Source organism: Xiphias gladius, chromosome 17, assembly GCF_016859285.1.
Source record: "Xiphias gladius isolate SHS-SW01 ecotype Sanya breed wild chromosome 17, ASM1685928v1, whole genome shotgun sequence".
Lineage (NCBI taxonomy): Eukaryota > Metazoa > Chordata > Actinopteri > Istiophoriformes > Xiphiidae > Xiphias > Xiphias gladius.
In genome coordinates this window covers 21255929-21277543 of record NC_053416.1, presented here as the reverse complement: position 1 = coordinate 21277543, position 21615 = coordinate 21255929, and the positions used below count along the sequence as shown (strand labels likewise).

Below are 21615 nucleotides of genomic sequence, written 5' to 3'. Positions count from 1 at the left end.
CCAGACACCCAGAGCAAGCTAATTAAATCTTCTGTCAGCCATGGAAATCGCTCTGCTTTCATCCTCCCTCCATTCATGTCAGTCACATCAGGGACATGCATAATGACATGTGTTTTAGGGCTGTAATTCCCTCGTGCATGTTAGACATTTCTCTCCGATCGCCCCTGCCTGCATGCTAATCACTAATGTGGCGCTGTTTTCTGACTACGTTAGTGTGTTGCACTTGTCCAAGACGGACACATCTTCAAATGCGTCACGGAGGATGTGTGGCAGCTTTATTGAAACTGGAGAGCCAGTCTGAGAGGCTATGCAGATCAAACAGCACCACAAAGCTTCGGGAAACACACTTACACACCCAGACCACCACACACTCTCTAAGGCCTAACAGTTTATCAAATTTAGCTGCCACTTGTTCAGGAAAGCACACTTTCCTAGGAGTCTCTGCAAGACCATAGTAAGAGGGCAGTTTAGCAGATTGATCTGAGTGAAAATCCCGTCAGAACTCTGACCTAAACCTAACTTCCTCACAGCTGGAGAATTAAATGTGCTGCCTACTTGTACAAATGGATAAATTTATACCAACAGAAAAATTCTGAATTAATCTGTCATTTGTGTATGGGTTAAAGTCCTTCTTCTGCCTCTGTTTTGCTCTTCTTGCTTTCAGCACGTGTGTGTGATTAAGCGAAGATGTAATGAAAAGGGACAGTACCCTGTTGTTTGGCCTTGGAGTGCTGTTTTCTGGCTGAGGGAGCCATTAACCTGTTAGGAGGACTGACTGTGAGATTATACAGTATGACCTGACCAAAACACAGGCCTTTGGTTTTGGGGAGTATTTTCAAATGAAGCAATAACTCTTTTAACAAGGACGGTAAATATGTGTATTTGTCTTTTGCTAAATGACGGAAGAATTTACTCCCACTTTCGAAGATGTGGAGTCGTCGTCAATCAGCGTGGTGTTCGTACTACTTTCAGTGAATAAATGAAGCTAAAATAAAAAAATTAAATTCTTCTCTCTCTCTCTCTGTGTTTTTTTTTTTTTTTTTTTGGATCCTTAGACCAGTGCGGTGCTGTGTTCAGGCGGCTGTGCTCTGCTGGCTGTCAGCTCCCTGTTGGCCATCATCACCATCTTCCTGCCCAGTGGAGGATGTGAGAGGAGGATCTGCACCCTGGCTGGATACATGCAGATGGCTGCAGGTCTGTGCAGATGCGATGTGAATACACACAAAGACACAGCGGTTTGCACACACTCATACTAGATACAGATAAAGATAGGCCTCTTTCTCACAGATAGTTAATAACAAAAAAATACTCAATTTTGCATTCTCCCTGTTCCTCTCAAGTATAAAACATCCCTCCCTATCCCATCTTTTACCATTATGGCCACTCTGAAACCAGCACTGATAGCGCTGCCTATTACCAGAGCTGTAAAAAAAAGGAGCTGACTTTGTTACTCATCAGTCAAAAAACCAAACCAAAGAAAACAGGAAAATAAACAAACAAAAAAACATAAAAAAAAACAACAAAAGAAACAGCTCGAATATAGTTGCTGCTAGGCAACCAGAGTCTACATGGCACTTGTAGGGGTGAACTGGAAGGCGAGGATAGATTTAGAGCCTGCTGTAAAAAGACAATTACGCCTCCTTAACACAGGTCATTGGTTCAGGGCTACATGTGTCTTATCAGGGCGCTGCTTTCACTCCAACAGAGAAGTAGTCTCGTAAACAAAGTATGGTCTTGTCAGTGCTTGGGCTTTAAAAACCCATAATACAGCACATCTCACGTCATTTCTCAGTATTGGCCTTCACACTCTTGCCTTGTACATCAGACCATTTAAATGGCAGTTGGTACAAATGTGAAGCATTTTACCTTGTTATATGAGAGGATATTCTCTTGTGCGTGTTTCACCTTTACAATTACAATTGTGATACTGCGAAAGCCAGCTGTTATTGTGCTTTTACTGAATTTTTGCACTGTTTAAGATGGAACAATAAGACATAACATTGTGTACAAATTATTTCCTTTCTTAAATTATAAGTGAGCAGCAAGACTTTTTAACAAATAAATCAAAATATAATTTTTTTAGGGAATAAATTCCTGCAAAATTAGTGACATTCTCATCAGCCTCAGCTGTACTTTGTATTTAGTGCTAATTAGTAAATTCTAGCATGCTAACACGCAAAACTAACTATGTGAACACTCTAAACATTATACCTGCTAAACATCAGCATGTTAGCATGTTAGCATGCTGATATTAGCATTGAGTATAAAGCACCACTGTGCCTAAGTACAGCCTTACAGACCTGCTTGCGTGGCTGCAGACTCTTATTCTTGTTTCCCTACATTTCTGGCTTTTTCCGCCTTTTCCTGAAGCTCTTCTAGCACTTCGAATACCATTTTGATATAGTGAGTCTCAAGTCACTTCATCAGCACACTCTTTTCTTTAGATCAACTGATCCACAAACCCTTAAGTGTTATTCTCCCCATCTCATTTATTTAGTGTCAGCACCAATTATGTAGCCTCTATCCGTGAGAATATTGAGTAGCTAATTTAAATCCCTGCATGTGGCATTTAACTAAGCGTAATTAGAGGCCGAATTCATTGGGCAGGTTAGATCTTTATTGGCAAAGCTGAAACTTTCACAGGGCATGGTTAATGTTGTGTTTGAAGTGGTACTTATTGCTGGCAGCCAGACTCTCATACTTCTCTGTCTGACTCCAGAATCAGATCAATGTTGCTTGGGTAAGATGAGAAGGAGTTTGTGGCAAAGCAGAGACTCTTTTGTGAATGTGTGTGTGCATCTGTGTGTGTAATCCGGTTCAGTGTGTCTTTCGTTGCGACAGACTTTGCTAAATAACAATGCGAAGTGAGGAGCCGGGCCTTTGTTCCGTTTCCAGGTCGGCTCTTGTCTAGATAGACAGAGGTTCCACGGAGAGCCCGCAAAGCCCTGAGGAGGCCAGATCAGAAGAGTGTTTGTTTTCCCAGCATTATAAGAATGTCTGTGTGTGACTGTGTGTGTGCTGAGAGGGTGATATCAAAGTGAGCTGATAAACTGAAACAAGCAGATTAAGAACAATGGTTTTCTTTGTGATGTGCATATTATCAGTGTTGTTTTTGAAGATGTGCATTTTCTAGCAGATTGGGAGAAATGAACTGCTGACGAGACGCTACTTGTCAACTTTCCCTTTGCAGATAGAAGTGATGCCTGTTTTGATCCCCATGTTTTCTACAGTATCTCTGACAGGCAAAGGAGACATCAGTGAGTGTGCGTGTGTGATGCTGTGTTACTCTACTTGTGAAGGCTGAAAGTCATTGAGAGGACCAAAAAAAAAAAACCAGAGGTTAGCATTTTGCTGATCTTTACTTCTGTCAAGGTTTTGGATTACGTTTAAAGTTAGAATAAGTTAAGAATATGTATAGCTGAGGGAAAAGGTTAAGGTTTAAATCAACCTGAAGCAATGTTTTGAGAGTTTCATGCTTCATTTTTATTTTTTCCTATTGGAACAGACTAATGAAGCAAGACATAATGCAAAGTGGGGTCATTCAAAAACCAATTAAATACCAGATATGAAGGGAAGGATAAGTTTATTTGATGAGCAGAGTGCTTGGACTGGAATGTTGCAGCTGTACTGGGTAGAGAGTTTCTTTGGATTTGTGATGGGGTAGGACTAAAGGAAGCACAACGTATTTCAGATTAAATAGAATGCAGTGTGCTTGCGTTTGCTATTTGAATCATGTAGCTGATATTATCGCAGCCAATAGGTGAAATTAACCATTTTTAATTTTATCAGACGTAAGGGTTAATTACAGTTAGGCATGTTATGGATGTCTGGATTAGGGTAGAGGTAGTTTGCAGGAGCTTGATGTGATAACTTGGCACAATAGTAGCTGCCTGGATAGAAGGTCAGAATTCACAACTTCAGTCTGTTGCAGTTTTAATGACAATGAACCAGTGTGTGCTACATTATGTCCTCTGAGACTCAACCACAACACTGGTTACTGGTTTAACATCCCCTCCAGACATTTGTCATGACATATAAAAATACAATCCTTTATATAATAATTTGTGTCTGTTATTGTTTTTTCAACAAAAAGTTCAATTAACTAGTTAAAAATTCTTAAAGTTACATTGAAAAATCAAGAATCTATGAATATACAATTTTGTTCATTTTGATGGTTCACTTCACTGAAAATTGTATGTTGCACATTGGGACATTCAAACCAGTTGTGAGGGCACAAAATCACGTAGTGATAAGAGTGGAGGGGGAATTAAAATTAAAAGTTCAGATTTTTACAATGAAGAGGCAGCAGATAGAGCTTTAAGGTTAGCTGGATACTCAGTTAAGGTTCTGGAAAGTCCAGTAATACACAACAAGTTCTCCAACCAGAACAACCATATAGGTTGTTTGTCCCTACCCTCTGAGGCGACTCATAGGAGTGTCTCATTAAATAGTGCATGTATGGCGGCAGGCTTACCGGACCTTAGTTATCATGGTTGCAACAATAAACACGCGGTTAAGCGCATGGAATGGTCATGGTTTGGTTAGGTTTAGGCACAAAAACAACTTGGTTAGGTTTAGGGAAAGATTGTTGTTTGGGTTAAAGTTCTTCAAGTTCTTTAAGGTTAGAGGACCTTCGGGAATGGTCATGGTCAAAAGAAACAATGATGACTATTCGCTTCAAATGGGAAACGAACAGCGGTCTCTTGTGTCGACAAGACAAAGTCCTGTGTTTTGTTGACCCATCCCTCCACCCTGACCTCCTCCCTATTTGGACTTTGTAGCTCTTTATACACTGTCACCTGACTTCCTCCTTTGCTCCTGTAATAAGGACTACAAAAGCAAGAGGTTGCCTAACAATATGACCTAACTATGGGTCATAATAAGCTGCTTGCACAGATGACCTACAGGGTTGTTTTTTAGGGCAGGACAGTCTTGTAATGCAAGTGTGCGTGCATGTGTGTGCGCATGCGCGCGCTATGTTTGCATATATATCCATGTGCATGTACAGTAAGTTGCAGATTTACCTCATACAAACTCTGTCTGATGCTGGGGCATTTTGTCATCTTCCCACTACCACCATTTAGAAGTAATTCTTAATGGGTAAAGGGTGAAGCTGGCAGTGCCTTCTCCAAATGTGTTGGCTGTCAATAACTGCAGACACAGAGCAGGACTTTGCAAGTGCTTGAGCCTTTTTCCTAAGCATCCCTGACCTCTGCAGAACCCTTACTACCAATATTTGGACATTATTCAGATTAAACTACGGTCAAATACAGCCCTCCTTAAAACAGACACAAAACATTACAAAACGTTGAGGAAAAACCCAGGAATGTTTGTACATTCTCCTAGTAGCAAAAGCACACTGCCTTATAACCTAACATGTTAGCATTTCTGTCATGTCTTGCTCTATAAACACACATGCGCTGACACACCAGGAAAAGCCTTTTTTTTCGAGGTAAACCTGCCCCCGCGGTCACATGGGGGGAGTCCAGAATTAGATGTGAACTTGCCAGCCCTCCACTGGTTCTACCTCGGCACTCCAAGCTTGCTGAATAAAAACACTAACGTTGGGCATCTCAGAGAGGAGCCGCCGAGCGCTGCCGCCATCAATGTTTTACGCTTGGAGAGAGGGAGGAGGAACACTTCTGTGTGCTAAAGTGGCAAGCTTTTTCTCCAGTCATGCATATTTCATCGGCCTGTTCTTCTTAGTGGTCAGGATCCATTGGATTGGACGGCTCTTTGGTCAGGCAATGTGTTAGGTGTGTGTGTGATGAGAGTGAACACAGGAAGATATGCATATAGACACACAAATTAGACATTTTATTTTATTTTCTACATTGCTAATGTTTTAGCTGCCCAGCTCTGAGTCACAATCACTTTACTTTTATTCTTGCCTGTAATTTCAGTTCGTTTTATGCAGACTCATCCGCTGACAGAAGCAGCTGAACACTGCATTGGGGTTTCATTGTGCAACAACGCTCCGGAAGATTCTCACAGTGCAGTTATCTGTTCAGGGCTGAAAACATGTCACACTTCAGTGAGTGTACAAACACTCATTGCACATACAAGCTGAATCTAAGCGGTTTCCTGCAGGGTTATAGCCATATTAACATATAGACATCATTTACGATGTGTGCTCACATAAAAATATCATGAAGGTTTTTGATTCCCTGTTATTTTCTGTTTTTATTGATTTAACTGCAAGTGAGTAGTATTCCAGTTCCAGTTCCAGTTCAAAAAAAATGTTTTAAAGTGGTTCTTTGGGAGTTTCATGGGTTGAAGACTTGAAAGGGATACGCCTGAAGCTCTGTTTTTCTGCTCTTGAAAGAAATATGAACCACAGAGTGTTTTTTCATACCTGTACAGTGAGAGATGTTTGTGTTGCTCTGTCTCCAGCAGCAGCAGCAGCAGCTTTTGGTTTTTAATCGGTACACGGAGAGATAAAAGGAGAGGAATGGCACTCGGCGATAAATGGGAAACCACAAGAGAAATCTGGCTTTACTTTGAGCACTGTATTTGGAAGAACTGTTTGGTGAGGGTTTTTTTAAAAATTAGTATGTAACCCCCCACGTCCATGGGTGTTTTTTTTTTTTTCTTTTTTTACACAAAAAGGGATCCTTTAATCTAAGAAATATCTTGTGATGCAACATGAAAGTTTTCTTGTCAAGGTCCTATTGAAATCTTTGTACCTCAAAACATCACACATTCGGTTCAGAAACCAACAGTTTTTGCTTAAAGCTGAAAGCACAACAAATTAATTGAAGAAACATCTTTTTGAAATTAAATAAAATTATATGTTATGGTGAAGTCCTGAAGTAATAGCTAACTTAATTGTATAAATGTCGATTTTCGTCGTTTAAAAGCCCAATATGTTATTTTACCGTAAAGGGAGTGATGCTTTGAATAAAGCCTTATGAAGTGATGTAAGCATGAACATGCTTTATATTTGGGGAAAGCTATACCACTGGTTTTAGTATTTCAGATTATTTACAGCAGTAGTTCCCAACTTTTGTGGCTTGTTACCTTCAAACCAAAGCAAACTCAGCTCATCAAAGGTATTTCTATGAGCTGTGCACATTTATTTGTATCTTTTCAGATTTGATCATTTGAATGTATTTTAGCCATGTTAGCTACTAGCAGTTATTTGCTCTAGTATATAAGAGAATTGTCTTGAAAAAACATATACTGTAGTCTGTGTAACAGAAATAGCTTTTTTCTTTCTTAGCTTGTTAGTCATCTAGCAACCCCTCTTTATTTTGTGACCCTTGGTGGGTCCTGACCCACATATTGGGAACCACTGCTTTACAGAAATATTTGACACATGGCTTTGAGTATTGAGAGGCAGGGTAAGCTGCTTATGGGCACAAACTAACCTCTTGTAACAACTAGTCCATTCTTCTTGTATCTGGGGATTTTTTGGTTTTAGCCTTGGGACTGTACTTAAATCAAAACCGTGACACTGGCTGTTCCTGGCACCGAATGAACAAATTTTGCAGTCATAGCAGCATGAATGAAAAGATCCTGCGAAGGAATCTTATCATTTGCTCGGTGTACCGACTTTTGGCTGAGAAAGGTTTCTAATATGGAGCTGAACTCCATCCAACCCAGTGTACCCTGTTTTGCTTTGCAACCGTCTAAAACTGCACCCTCTTATCGGCATCCTCATCAGCGAGAGTCCTTTAGTGTATTTCCACCGACCCTGGCTGCTTGAGCAAGGAATGGGAGTTTGTATTGCAGTGTATGTGTGTTCCATCGCCCACATATACACTCTCACATCCAGTTAGGTTGTGCGGATGCCGAGGAAGCCCAGCCTGCTGTGTCAGTGTTCCCTTGGGCAAAGCTGCTATGCAGATGTCCTCTGAAGCATGGTGTTGAAAATAGGAAGTTGCTTTGATCATAGTACCTGTTGTGTTTTTTTGACTGCTGCTGTTGCCGCCGGAGCCCATATGGTACCTGTGCCAGCTGTCAGTCATCTCTCGGATACAGAGGAATACGTTTTCCAAATCCGGCTGGATTAGAGCAGCAGACTCTTTGAGCAGAATGTGTCCCTCCAACAGTTAAATTACACTTAGTGAGTTTTTCCCTCATTGCTGCGTGAGGAGGGATGTTTGGTCCTGGACACATCACCATTAGTATTCTGAGAGTTCTTCCTTGAAAAAGTCTCAGACTGAGTGAGAGAACTATTCTTAGAGAGCAAACATCACAGAGACATCGTCTGATGATGTGTTTGGTTAGCTGTTCCTTTCCAGCTTTCCACTTTTCTTTGTATTAAATCCATGCTCCTTTTTCTGATCTGTCACTCCTCCATCTTCCATCCAATGTTTTCTTTCATCCTTTTCTCTTAATTTCTCTCCTCCTTGCAGAGTATTCCTCATAAGCTCATCTTTATCACAATCAGAGCCCCAAACCTCTTGTTGGTTGTTTTCTCTCCATCACTGATATTTCTTTCTGTTTCATCATGAGTCGGTCGGCTCAAAGCTCTCGCACACCTGAAAAGTACGTTTATGCAGGGAAAACCTGTTCACCACCGAATCACACTGATCCCCCAAAGAAACCAGAGACAGCATAGTCGATTTAGCTTCTACTTATGAGTGCTTGTTTTTGTGTGTGTGTGCTGACAGAATGTGGCCCAGTTTAGATGCAGCGTGATGCTGACATTGAAATCTCTTCACCTGTGACCTGTGACAGCGTGCTGACAATAGACATTAGTCATAGATGCGCGTCTTGTCAGCCAGAGTGTTTGTGCGTGTGTCACTTTTTGTCTAATCGGAGCTGCAGTTTGCTCGTGCTGTTGACAGTAGTTTTATCGGTCACATCTCAGCCACACGCTGCAATCTGAAAATTTTCTTTGGGTTTGTTCTCCAGTTTTACAGTCTCATTAATTAAACAGGACAGGAGCAGATTTACACAGAAATCATTCATATTTACTGGAGAAACACTACACAGCCACTTTATCTGCAAACTTGACAAAGCATTTACAAACATGCGACAAGTTTGATTCATTTATTAATATGTTTTGCTTCTGTATTACAGCATCTTTCTTTTTTGCAAATGTACCCAAAAGGCTAAACTAGACCTAATGTCTATTTATGAATCAAAGCCTGTGCATGATTGTGTATTTGTTTGCTAAGCTTGGTCATTGGTCAAATCTGAAGTCTACTGTAAATTCTGAGCAGAGCAGCACTTGGCTCTGTTCATTCACTGATACATTAGCCGCAAATTCCACAGTAATCGGTCCACCAGTCAATTAGAGCTGGACTGTAATTAAGACTGAACTTCCATCCTGACCAATTCATCTATTTTCTTTTCATTTAAAAAAAATTTTTTTTAATCTATCTTTAATGTTGCCTTTTGAAAGTGCATCTGTGCTTTGATATTCATCAGATGAAGCGACAAGACCACCACGGTTTTCAGGAGATTTTTCCTCTGGTATGAGTGCTCTTTACAATATTAATTAACTTCCCTTATCTCCTGTATATGCTGGAAACCCTTTGATTATCTCTGCCTCTGCATACTCATTTGTAACACACATCTACACACACACAGATAGACTTGAACTGTCCTAGAGTGTGGTTACGCTTTCCTGAGTTGTGTCACGGTAGCAAAGCAACAAATTACATGTTGACGGAGGAGAGGAGGAAGATGAACAGCGGCAGATCGAAAGGAGAGAATTGGGAATTGCAGCACTTTATTTTTTTACTTATTCATATTTGCTCTGGTGGACCGACTCAGTTCTTTCACTTCTGTCAGGCAGAGAAGAACCGGCACAGGGTCCAAAACATGTTCGGCTGTTTCTTATTCATCGCCTGTCTCTTCCTGCTCCTCTGTCATACTGCCATGAAAACTCTGGCACACATACACACACACACACACGCGCACACACACACACACACACACACACACACACACACACACACACACGCACACACACACACACACACACACACACACACACACACACACACACACACACATACTCAAAGAACAAGTGGCTATGCATATTACATGAGTCCTCCACCTCTGAAGGCCTCTCTGCTTCGTTCCATTTTGCAACTTACTGCAGAGATGATGAGGTGGAAGCCAGATCCTGCACTTAAGGGCTGTTTCCTTTCTTTACTGCAGAAAAGAGAAGCTGTTGTTTATGGGAAACCTTCGACTTGATGTTGTGTGCTATAGTTTAAAACTTTAGTGTGTCATTTGGTAGTACCCTATCACTGTTTCATAATTTTAAACATCTGAGACAAGGAAATTATGAAACCCATTGCATATTGATGTGCTGGTGACTACGTTTCCCTATTGCTTTCTTTTAATCTCCCTGTACCTGAAGTTGCTCTGCAGAGGTCACACAACAAGAAGACGTACACTGCTCCACATGATATAGCTGGGGCCAGAAGCTTGTTGGTGGGCTACTCGCAGGGTCAATTGGTGAATTGCTGTAGCTGGCAAGCTAACTGCTAACTGGCTTGGCTAGCACCAGTCAGTCACAAAACCTGCCGAAGCTTCTCTGTATTTTCTGTCTCCTTTTCTGTTTAACCCCCCCCCCACCACCACCACCACCACTTGGTTCAATATAAATTTATTGAAGGGGGGGAATAAAGCTTATTAATGGTCAGTAAGTACAGTAAATTTGTTAGCTTCTTAGCTTAACTTTGTCAATAATGGGACAATAACAGTTTATTCAAAAGATGTACTTGTCCCAACAACTTCTCTCTCATTACTGCAAACCATTGCTCTTTTGTAGAAGAGTTTTTACTCTTATAAATTGGGTTGAATAAATCAATAAATGTGGCTGGTGCAACACAGCTAATAAGCTACAATAATGTCCATGATAATGAATTCTGGCTCTCTCCCTCAAAGGTCAGCACTGTCAAGACAGCTTGCTATTGGTCAGTGTCACAAATTGTAGGTCAAAGTTCACCAAAGCTGAACTTGACATGACAAATTCCCACAGCTTTTCTTTACCCTGCGAGGGAATCCACTGATTGCTGCGATTTCATTGGAAATAATTTTAAATGGCGCAAAACTTTGCCCTTTTAAATCCTGGTGTGAACTGATAGTTTTTGCTAAAACTCAAATCTAAATACTCTGACTTCAAAATGAACAAACTTGTTAGCTGGAAGTGTGTGCCACAGTAACACCCATTCTGTGCTTCTGAACAGGAAGCACCTGTGCTAACACTCAGGTGTGTGCTATAGTTGTTTAACTAGTTTTTACTGAATCTGAATACATCTAGATGGTTGCTGGTAACAATCACGTGAGCAGTCTGACTCAGTTACGGTCACAGTAATGTGTGTGTCTGTGTGTGTGTGTGTGTGTGGGGGGGGGGTGTCTTCAAGGAATTCCCACTAGTGCCTGTTTGGTGACAACAACAGCCAGGATGACTCATTGTTGTGTCTGTGCCTGTTGGATTGCAGCTGTTTTAGTCCTCCGCACTGGGCCGTCAGCTGGAAACACACACACACACACACACACAAACACTTGGATGAGTGTTTGTGGGTGTTTATGTGTGTGCATGTGTTTGTGAGTGCTTTCCTTTCAGTTTCATTTCCCTTTTGTCGTTTTATCCTCTTCCCTCTCATGCAGTGATTGATCCCCTGCTCAGCGGCTTCTCTTGAGTGCGTGTTGATGAGTAAGAGCCATCTGTGTGGTTGGGAATCTTTTTTTGTAGGCAATACGAGGGGTTGAGAGCGCCGGTAACTGTCACACACGCACCATGATTGATTAGACTATGCTACTCAATTGCTATTGCTTTGCTTGTGTTTATGACTTTCGCATTTGCATGCGGTAAATAAATGTGTTTGCTCTGCTAAGTGAATTAAAAATGCTGCATCTGAACATTGTGTGCATGCATGTATGCTGACAAAACTTTTGTCAATTCCTGTACACATACTCTATGCGAAAATCAAGAAACAACGGGATGAAAGAGATTTCAGCTCAAGAAATTCCAAGATGGAATAGTTTTAACAGAAACCGCCCACTGACTACGTTAGCAGTTAAGCAATGAGAAAACAAAGGTCTAAATTATTCTCTATGATAATAATTTCGACTATGAGAGATTGTGGGAAAATTGGGGTAGTTGGCTTTCTTACTGACAGTTAGATGAGAAGATCGATACCTCTCCTTTGGTGTCTGTCCATTAAACATACTGGTTAGCTTAGCTTAGCATAATGACTGGAAACAGGGAAACAGCTATGGCTCTGTCTAAAGGTAAAAAACCTATAAACCTATAAAGCTCACTAATTAACATGTTATATATCATTTCTTTAATGTGTACAAAAATCAAAGTAACATTTATCCTTCAGACATTAGAATGAAATCAGCTTTCTCTAACTCTCAGTGATAAAACAAAAATGTGTATGTTCCTAAATGAGGAAGTATTTCTTTAAATGCAATGTTAAGCAACAGAATAGTCAGAAACCAAAAGCTCTACAGCTAATGGGTAAGCAATCATAATTTAAATGCAGCAATTTCTGGTAATTCAGTGTACAACACTGATCAAATGTACACAAAAGAAGACAGAAAAGTAACATACTGTTTTGATCAAGCAGGGACTATTTTTTCTGCATTCACAGCTGCAGGTCTGCCCAATGAAAAGGGAAGAACAGTTGTGTTCCAGCACATGTTTGAGCTTTCAAGTTTCTGTGGCAAAGGCAGAGAGAGCAGCAGAGGGAATATTTTCTCACAAGGACATCAGTAGCAGCAGCATGGCTGGGGACCAACTGTACAGTTGGAATCAGCTGGATAAGAGCAGATTCAGAGTAGATTCAGTGAGGTTGTTGAAGAACACGTGGGCACAGTGGTTAGCATCAGATCAGCAGCAAAAGTTTATCACACTCTCATTGAGGGAGGGAAGCAAAACCCAAGTTGCATTAGAAAACCTACCAAAACCCAATGATCTTTGAATGGATAATCAAATTCTAAAAGGAGATCTAGACTCTGTTTTGTTGTTTATGTACATGCTGTTTTATATACAGTCCTGGTTGAAATTATTGGAACCCAAGAATTTTAAGTACAGAATTCAGGATATCTTCAGAAATAAATGCAAATTAACCAATTTTGTAAAATATTTTAATAAAATGTCCAAGGTTATGGAACAAAAGAATATTAAAAAAAAAAAAAAAACTTGCATAATAGTGAAATAATACAGACACAAACTGTGCCCTGAACACAATTATTGGCACCCTTCGATAATATTTGGCTGCAGAACCTTTGGCAACAATGGCAGCCTCTAAACATTTCTTGTAGCCATCTAGAAGCTTCTTGCACATGTCTGCTGGTAGTTTCTGCCACTATTCTATTGCTATGAGTTCAAGCTCTTTTAAGTTTGCAGGAGTCTTTCTTGCAATGGCAGATTTCAGCTCTCTCCAAAGGTTTTCAACGGGATTTAGGTCAGGACTCATTGATGGCCAGTTTAAAAAGAGTCCATCTTTTCCTTTTTCAACCATTCTTTTTTGCTGCTGGATGTTTGCTTTGGTTTGTTGTCCTGCTCAAAGACTCGAGACCTTTGCCTCAAACCTAGTTTTCAGACATGGGGTCACAGATTTTGTTCTAAAATACCTCGGTAATCTCCTGATTTCATCATTCAATGCCTCTAGAACTAGATGCAGCAAAGCAGCTCCACAGCATGACAGAACCTCCACCATGTTTAACTGTAGGTAGGATGTTCTTTTCCTTATGGGCTTCATTTCGTTGCTTATAAAAAACTGATGCACTGTGTTCTCAAAGAACTCTACTTTGGTTACATCTGTACGGGCTGAAACCACCACTCCAGATTGCTCCAGGTCAGTCTGAAGCTCTTTAGATGTCTCCCTTGGTGTGTTTTCTACAATCTGCATCAACCTTCGCAAACTTCTCTCATTGAGTTTCTTCTTAGCACCACGTCCTGGAAATGTCTTAACAGTTTTATGACTTTTAAACTTCTAAATAACATTACTAACTGTTGAAACAGGGATTTCAAGATCTTTTGCAATTGCCCTGTAGCCTTGGGAATTGATTTTTTTTGATAATAGCATTTCTGATGCTTTTATGCAATAAAACCATCATTCATTGGTTAATTCAGGTCATATGAACACTGAAAATTAAACACGTGACTCTTATTTGTTTTTTTTTATTTTGTTTGAGGACCTAATTTAAATTAATCAAAAGGGTGACAAAAATTGTTTCAAGCGTACATTTTATGTCTGTAGCTTTTATTTCACTATATGAAAGGTTTTTTTTTCTGTTGGTGTTATTCAGCAACTTTGGACATTTTATAGAAATATTTTGATTATACAAAATTGGTGAATTTGCATTTATTTCTGAAGATAAAATCCGTCCTTAAAACTCAAGGGAGCCAATAATTTCAACCAGGACTGTACTATTATATATATAAGTTATATAAAGCGATAATGATGCAAAGTACGGCAGTGACAAAGACTGCATAACCTTTTTTAAGTGGGAGAAGAAGACACGAGTGATCTTTTCTGTGAAACACAAAGTAAGTTTGTCACTTGAGGATAGCAGTTAATCACTTCGGTCTCTTTATATAAATACTTTCACACTTAATGCGTCTTTGTTTGTCTATTGCTGTGCTTTTTAAAAATTTGATACAGATGTTGCTGTGTCAACGCTGCAGTGAAGCTACACCCAGTGCTGATCCATCTGATCCAGCAAAATGGGATGCATTGGCAGCCATGTGATGTATCTCAAGCATAGTCACGTTGAAACGTTTTATTTAGACACCACTTATGTTTATCCAAGCATCTGTTCCTCAGAAGTTTGGTCCTATAAATACTGTATTTCAAATTTTAGTGATACACATATCACAGAATTTACATGACAGTGTACCAACAATATAAATGAAGTATAGTGTTCAGACATGCACTGAAGTTGCACTTCTATTGGCTGACTGGCATCAGCTGTTTCATTCATGCTTCATAAGCACTGGCTCATTCGCAGCAGTGTGGCAAGTGTCTCTGACTAATGTTATTTTTTAGCCCAGTTAATACTATTTTCACCTGTGCTTATATTGGACAATATAAACTCTAACTCTACTCGTTTAAACACACCAAATAGTTAATTTAACTGGTAAACACGTATTGACTTTATGTTTCAACACAAGGAGCTTACAATGCACTGCTCACTCCAAAGAATGGAGCTCATCAGCTCCATTGATGGTGTGATGATGTGAGAGCGAAACACGTCTGTCTGCCCCCTCAGGTTTCAGACCCAATATATTTCATCACTGAAAGATGTCTGGTACTTATTGAGACTGACTTAGTGTGTGCGCGCGTGTTTGTGTATTTTGATGTCAGTTTCTAACATACCTTTACATCATTATGAAAAAGATATACCCACAGGTGCAAGCCCTTGACACACACACACATGAAACGCTCCACATTCCTGTCTTGATCCCCCTGGTCGCCACATACGATCGGCACGGTGCCTTCATAAATCAAACACATACTCTTTCACACAAAAAAGCAGGTAGACATATGGGAGGGTTCACACACATACAGATGCAATATTCGCTCTTTGTCTGGCTTATATATTGCAGACACACATGCACACACACACCTTTGTTGTTTGTCCTGAAGATGTGCAACTCTTGCTCTGTAGGGGAAGAGGATATGATATGTGCATCTCTCATATCTCACCATGAAGGTAGAGCTCAAATCAGTATTCTGGGAGAGACAACAAGCGCGCGCACACACACACACACACACTCACACAGGTGTCATAAAAGCTCTCAGTTGTGGATGGTTCTTTCTTCCCACATGAGGACCATATTATTCTAGACCTGTCAACACGTACAGTGCGCACACACACATGCACAAATAGACAGTCACTCCCATACACACACTCTATCTGTTGAATTCATTGATCATTTTTGGAATGAAATCTTCCCTCATGTTTTCACCTGCTGATCCACTTGTGCCAGGCCATCGATTTGGAGCTCTAGGTGTGTGCGAAGATTTTTTACCTAAATAAAAGTGACATGTAGCCTACAGTATGGATTCAGAAGCTGATAGGTCAATTTAATTATAAGCATTTAAACCGAATTAGTAGATGGGAGATAAATGCCAAAAAAAGCCAAACATTTGCTAGTTCCAGCTTCTCAGATGTGAAGTTTTGTCAGTTTTATATAAATTGTAAATGTAATATATTTCAGTATAGGACTGTTGTTTGAACAAAACAGCAATTTGAATATTCTACCTTGGGCTCTGGGAACTTGTGATTTCACAGTTTTTGATCTTACATAGACTAAAGAATTATGCGATCAATGTTATCAAATCATTTAAAATGAATATGATAATTATTTGCAGTCCTACTTTCAAGTTTCAAGTGAAGTGTGAGAGTTGTGAAAATTCAACACGGTAAATGCACTGCAGTAATATAGCGCTTTCTAGTCTTATCGACCACTCAAAGAGCTTTGCACTACATGCCACATTCACCCATTCACACACACATTCATACGTTTTTTTTGTCTATACATACAGCTCTTTATATGCATAAACACACTCACACACTGATGATACATCAGGGGCAGTTTGGGGTTCAGTATCTTGCCAAAGGACACTTTGACGTGCGGACTGGAGGAGCCGGGGATCGAACCTTTCAGTTAGTGGACTACCCGCCCTATCTCCTGAGCCACAGTCGCCCTTGGGGTCGTGTCAAACTAAAGGTCCTATTTTGTGGCGTTTCTCTTAATTTGTCCACCTTCCCTCCCAGATGACCTCTTAAACCTTGAGTTTCTGTAAGATAAAGAAAATATGTTTGCTTTCCACGAAAGAATTAAGCTCTTGCAATCATGTAAAACACACACACACACGCACACATACGCACACATACACAGTTCCCTCCTAACTGATATGTTCTGTGTGTGTGCTCACACGACTCACGTTGATTGATCTGCTGATGAGACAGATGCTCTCAAGCTTGTGATCTAATCTGTTGTAGAGCAAAGTACACACACTGAACATAGAGAGGATAAGAGGGAGATAGATCTGCATCTTTCCTCCTCTCTCTCTCTGCCCCAACACATCCCTCACGACACTCGCCTCTCTCTGGTTACAGTTTAAAGAGGGCACCTCACAGGAGAGGACAGATGAATGGGGTGAGGAGCAAGTCTTGAACCAAACAGATTATAGCCTGGTCTCCACCACCAGCCCCTCTTGTTCCTTTTCTCTTCTGTCACCGTGTCACTGTGGGGTTAAAATGAGCGGGAAGTGAAGCATGAATAAGATGGGATCACCCACAGACACATTTCTCAACCGCACCCTTTATTGTCTGTTTAATTGTCTATTATTTGTACTGGACTCTGGCTCAGATGCCACTGGGAAACTCAAGGGTTGCTGAATTTTCACCAAATAGCACTTTGACAAAACACTGTTCTATGTTTAGTCAAGTTTGGGGATATTCTTTGCTACACAAACCTCTCATCTACGTCCTGAGGTCTGACTGCTGCAACCACAACCAATATCTTTTGAATCTTAAATAATGTTTCAGATTTATTACAACTTGGGTCTTATTGTAATTCTCCCAATAATTTCTATTGCTATTAAAAAACACTGTTCTCTCCGATTATTACAGACATTACGGGTGAGCTCACTTTCAGTTTTACCTTTAAATAAAGTGGTTTAGATAATGTGGCTTAACTGTTGGCTTGTTTATAACCTCTCCCACTGTCTGTGCTGTTTGTCAGTACCCCCCCCCCCCCCAAAAAAATAAAAAAACTGACAGAAATGATGGTCAAAACAGCAAAAATAAGACCAAAGTTGTAACAAACCAGAATTTTCCCTTAAGGAGGATGAGTCTAGTAACCATGATAATGATTTTTCTTTTGTGATGAGGTGTTGGATGTCTTTTGATCACAGTTCTTGTTGTCAAGACTGTACAGCGTAATCTCATAATCCGTCCAGCTATTTTCTCCATTATCCCTTCTCACTGACAGGCAGATACAAACAATCTCAGTAGGGGCTAATACTGTGTCAGCGGGGCTGAGTCACCCGTCAAAGGATGAGATGCTCGCCATCTGCTGTGTTTACACTTTCAGACTTTCAGACAGTATTCTTTCGACAGCCTTTGATGCATTAATGATGTCTCTTGTCTCTCGGGTCTCTCGGTTCGGTCTAACCCTGTTTACTCTGGAGTTAGCTGCACTCTTTCACTATGGCTGGAATTCCCCTGGCTCTAAACTTCTAACCAAAGCATATCAGAGAGATGGGAAGTATGAAGAGAAAAGTATATTTTTGGCAGAGTTTGAGGAACCCAGGCTGTCATTGTTTTCTCATCAGACTAATGCAGTGGAACAGTGCTCATCTTCAGAACCTTCTTAAAATCACTTCTGTTGAATTTCTGCAGAGTAAAAACAAAACTCCTCATCTGGATTTGAACCTATGAGTTTCCAGGACTATGTCTTCTATGTCTTCAAGATGCAAAAGCAGAGGATGAAGTATGGTGTTCAGTCATCAGAATGATTACTGATTCAGGAGCTAAATGTAGTAGTAAAAGAGTTATTCAGCCCTATACTGTAGCATTTCTTACAGAATGTACATTTTCTTATAAATTGCAGCTGCTGGCAAATCTAACCTTTTTTTTAAACACCTCTTCTGATGAGATATGAGGTGTGGAAATTGGCTTCAAATTGCTTCTCTTTCTCTATGTCACAAAGAAGCAATTTAATGTTGGGGAGCGACGCTTCTCAGACAGGGGACATCTATTTGATACAAGTTGTCTCTTGTGAGAAGGCAAATGAGAGAGACAAACGAGGGAAACTAAACCTGATAGACAGAGAGAATAGAGGGTAAGTGTATCATTTTGGAATCCCGCGCAATCTTCTCTTTTCTCTTTGACGAGGGCTGAGCGGACAGTGTCTGAGAGAGACTTTCAGCAGGAGCAACAGGAGCAAGAGGTGTCATCGGTCCCCGGAGTGTGTCCCAGCACCCTCGATCTGTCACCACACATGCACACACACAGAGCTAACACACATCTGCATGGACACACAATATTCAACTCAGCCACACCATAGAAAACTCATACTGAAATGACTTTTTTCTTTTTAAATTTCTCTGTGTAACTTCAGAAAGCCATCTGATTTTTTTGGGCAATTTTTGTGTTCTGTTTTGATATAACAGGAAGTGTCCCCCTTTTTTTTCCTTACTAGTGGGATTCATGGTCTGCAGAGGATAAGTCTCTCTGACTTTGGTGATTCGATGACTTTTCCTCGAGCACCACCATGAGGCTGATATCTGTGGTTTTGAGTTAAATGTCTCAACAACTATTGGATGGATTGCCATTAAATTTGCTACCGACATTCATGTTCCTCTAAGCATGAACTTAGATAAGTGTGGTGATCTCTTAACTTTTCATCTAGCTTAATCAAATTGGTCAAATACTTTGGTGTATAGTGAAATACCTGTAAAATGTAAGGATATTACTATCAGCCTCAGCTGTACTTTGTCTTTAGTGTCAATTACCAAGTGTTAGCATGTTATTGTAGTGGGTCTGACTCTGTGTCTGTGGTGTGTGTGTGTGTGTGTGTGTGTGTGTGTGTGTGTGTGTGTGTGTGTGTGTGTGTGTGTGTGTGTGTGTGTGTGTGTGTGTGTGTGTGTGTGTGTGTGTGTGTGTGTGTGTGTGTGTGTGTGTGTGTGTGTGTGTTTTGAAGTACATGGTCAAATTTCTCACTAATTTGCTAATAGATCCTTCCTTTCCATTTGTTTTTAATTTTTATTCATATTTTTTGAATTATTCTTTATTTGCAAAGTTTAAAAACTTGAAATGAAATTAACCAAAATACTCATATACACAGAATCATATCGGCTTTGCAGTCAAATATAGCTTCAGTGATTCCTGAAGGGAAGAAGAAAAGAATAGTCATATAAGTTGGTGTTTTACTAATAAAGTACATGACTAAATCAGTAATACGGGATATGATCCAAAATAAAATAGATTAAAACTAGCGCATCACCATTATTTTCATACAGTATAGCTCCACAAAGAATAAAAGAAAATTGGTACCATGATGGTTTTTGACAGATTTACACATTTGATGTAAGAATTATACACGGCTGGTTGGAAACACAGGGGTCTTTGTGGTGGAGATAAGACTTTTAATTGGAAACAGACGTGACGCTGAGGTCCTAATCCCTCGATCATCTCTGCTTTGCCTTTTATAGCCAGGCTGTTGAACACAGTCTGGGCACGCAGAGCCCAGAGGAAGTCAATGACCCTCATGAGAGGTTACGAGGACAAACAGCACTTTGCATGACTAAGGAGATGCATCTAATCCTGAGAGAAACACTATCTGAAATAACAAAAAAAAAAAAGTTTGCCACTGAGCATAGTGTAGCACATTCAGGCTTTTCTGTCCGAAAACAGAATTACAGCCTGTCAAAAAGCTCTGAGAGGAACAACTGGCCTCAGTCGACTGAAAGGCCTTCAGCGAGAGGGGGGCTGTTTTCCCTGTCTTGGGACCTGATCATGATTTCTGCCCAGTCTTTACAACAGCAGGCCTCCACTCAAAGACTTCACGTCGACCGCTATTTCAGAGAAGGACGGACAAGAAGAGAACGGCAATGAGCCAATATTCCGGAGACCAGAAACCTGACAGCAAGAGCATGGATGCAATTATCACCACAGTGTCTTACTTCTGCTTCAAAGAAAGATGTAACAAAAAAAATTATTCACCCTTGCAGACTTTCTCAAGAATATGTCTCCCTCTCATCCTCTGTGCTTTAGCTCTTTCTTTCAACTCTTCCTTTTGTTCCTTGCTCGGCCTCCATCGCCTCCTCATCTTCCTTCCACCCCCTCCTCTCTCACAACCCCCTCATACACTTTGCTCCCAACAATCTTTTTTCTGAAACTTTTTCTGAAAATTCTATGAAACTGAAATATGTGCTGTCCTGCTCCACAACGAGGGTCTGGGACTGAAAAGTAGTCTGATTCTCTTCTCTTTTATTGTGTTCCCTGCAAAGGGGTCATTTGCTTGTGTTTTACCTGCCGTCCCTGTGTGCGTTTGCATCAAACAAACTCTTTATATGCGCTATATAAGAAGAGTGCCATTAATCTCCTTTTCCCGTGAGAACTGTGTTGTTTGCGTGAGTAATGAGCTCTGTACGACCGCGCTGTGTCTCTGTTGTCTTTAATTGGTGCAGCGTGACTCTATTAGAGGGATCCAGTGTAATTAATGTCTTCTCTAGAGTGGGAATCCAACTGTATGGCTTCATAGGCCTGACTTGTTTTAGCAATTCGAGGGGCAGCTGTGCTCAACAGGCTGCTGATTAGTGATTAATAGCAGTGATGTGAGTCTAAGTGAAAGATTTTGCAGATTTTAATTTCTGAGTGTCAACTTTCGCTCTTCTAACTATGTATCAAAATGTCTCAGGTTGCTATGTGTCTGCAGAAATATTTCTGTGTGGGAATATGTTTGCTGTTTGTTTCAGTGCTCCATGCTGTGCGTGTGTCTGCCTGCAGCTCTTTCATACATGCACCCAGGTGTGTGAGAGAAGCCATAAGGGACTGATAAATAATAATGATACTCCCGTCTGCCCCCCCCTGCAGCTTTTTAATCAGTACCTTGCACAGCCACTTCTCCGTTTATTTGCAAGTCTACGCTCAGTCAGGCTGATATAGAAAGCA

The 21615-nt window shown here is 40.5% G+C and overlaps 1 protein-coding gene across 1 annotated transcript in view; it reads left to right on the top strand.

Moving 5' to 3' along the window:
• Positions 1-21615, top strand: part of LOC120802767 (transmembrane protein 211) — a 95501-nt gene that overhangs the window by 24445 nt on the left and 49441 nt on the right. Inside the window, exon 2 of the mRNA XM_040150904.1 lies at positions 1056-1194. Within this exon, the coding sequence (XP_040006838.1) occupies positions 1056-1194 (139 nt within the window). The remainder of the gene's footprint in view (positions 1-1055; positions 1195-21615) is intronic.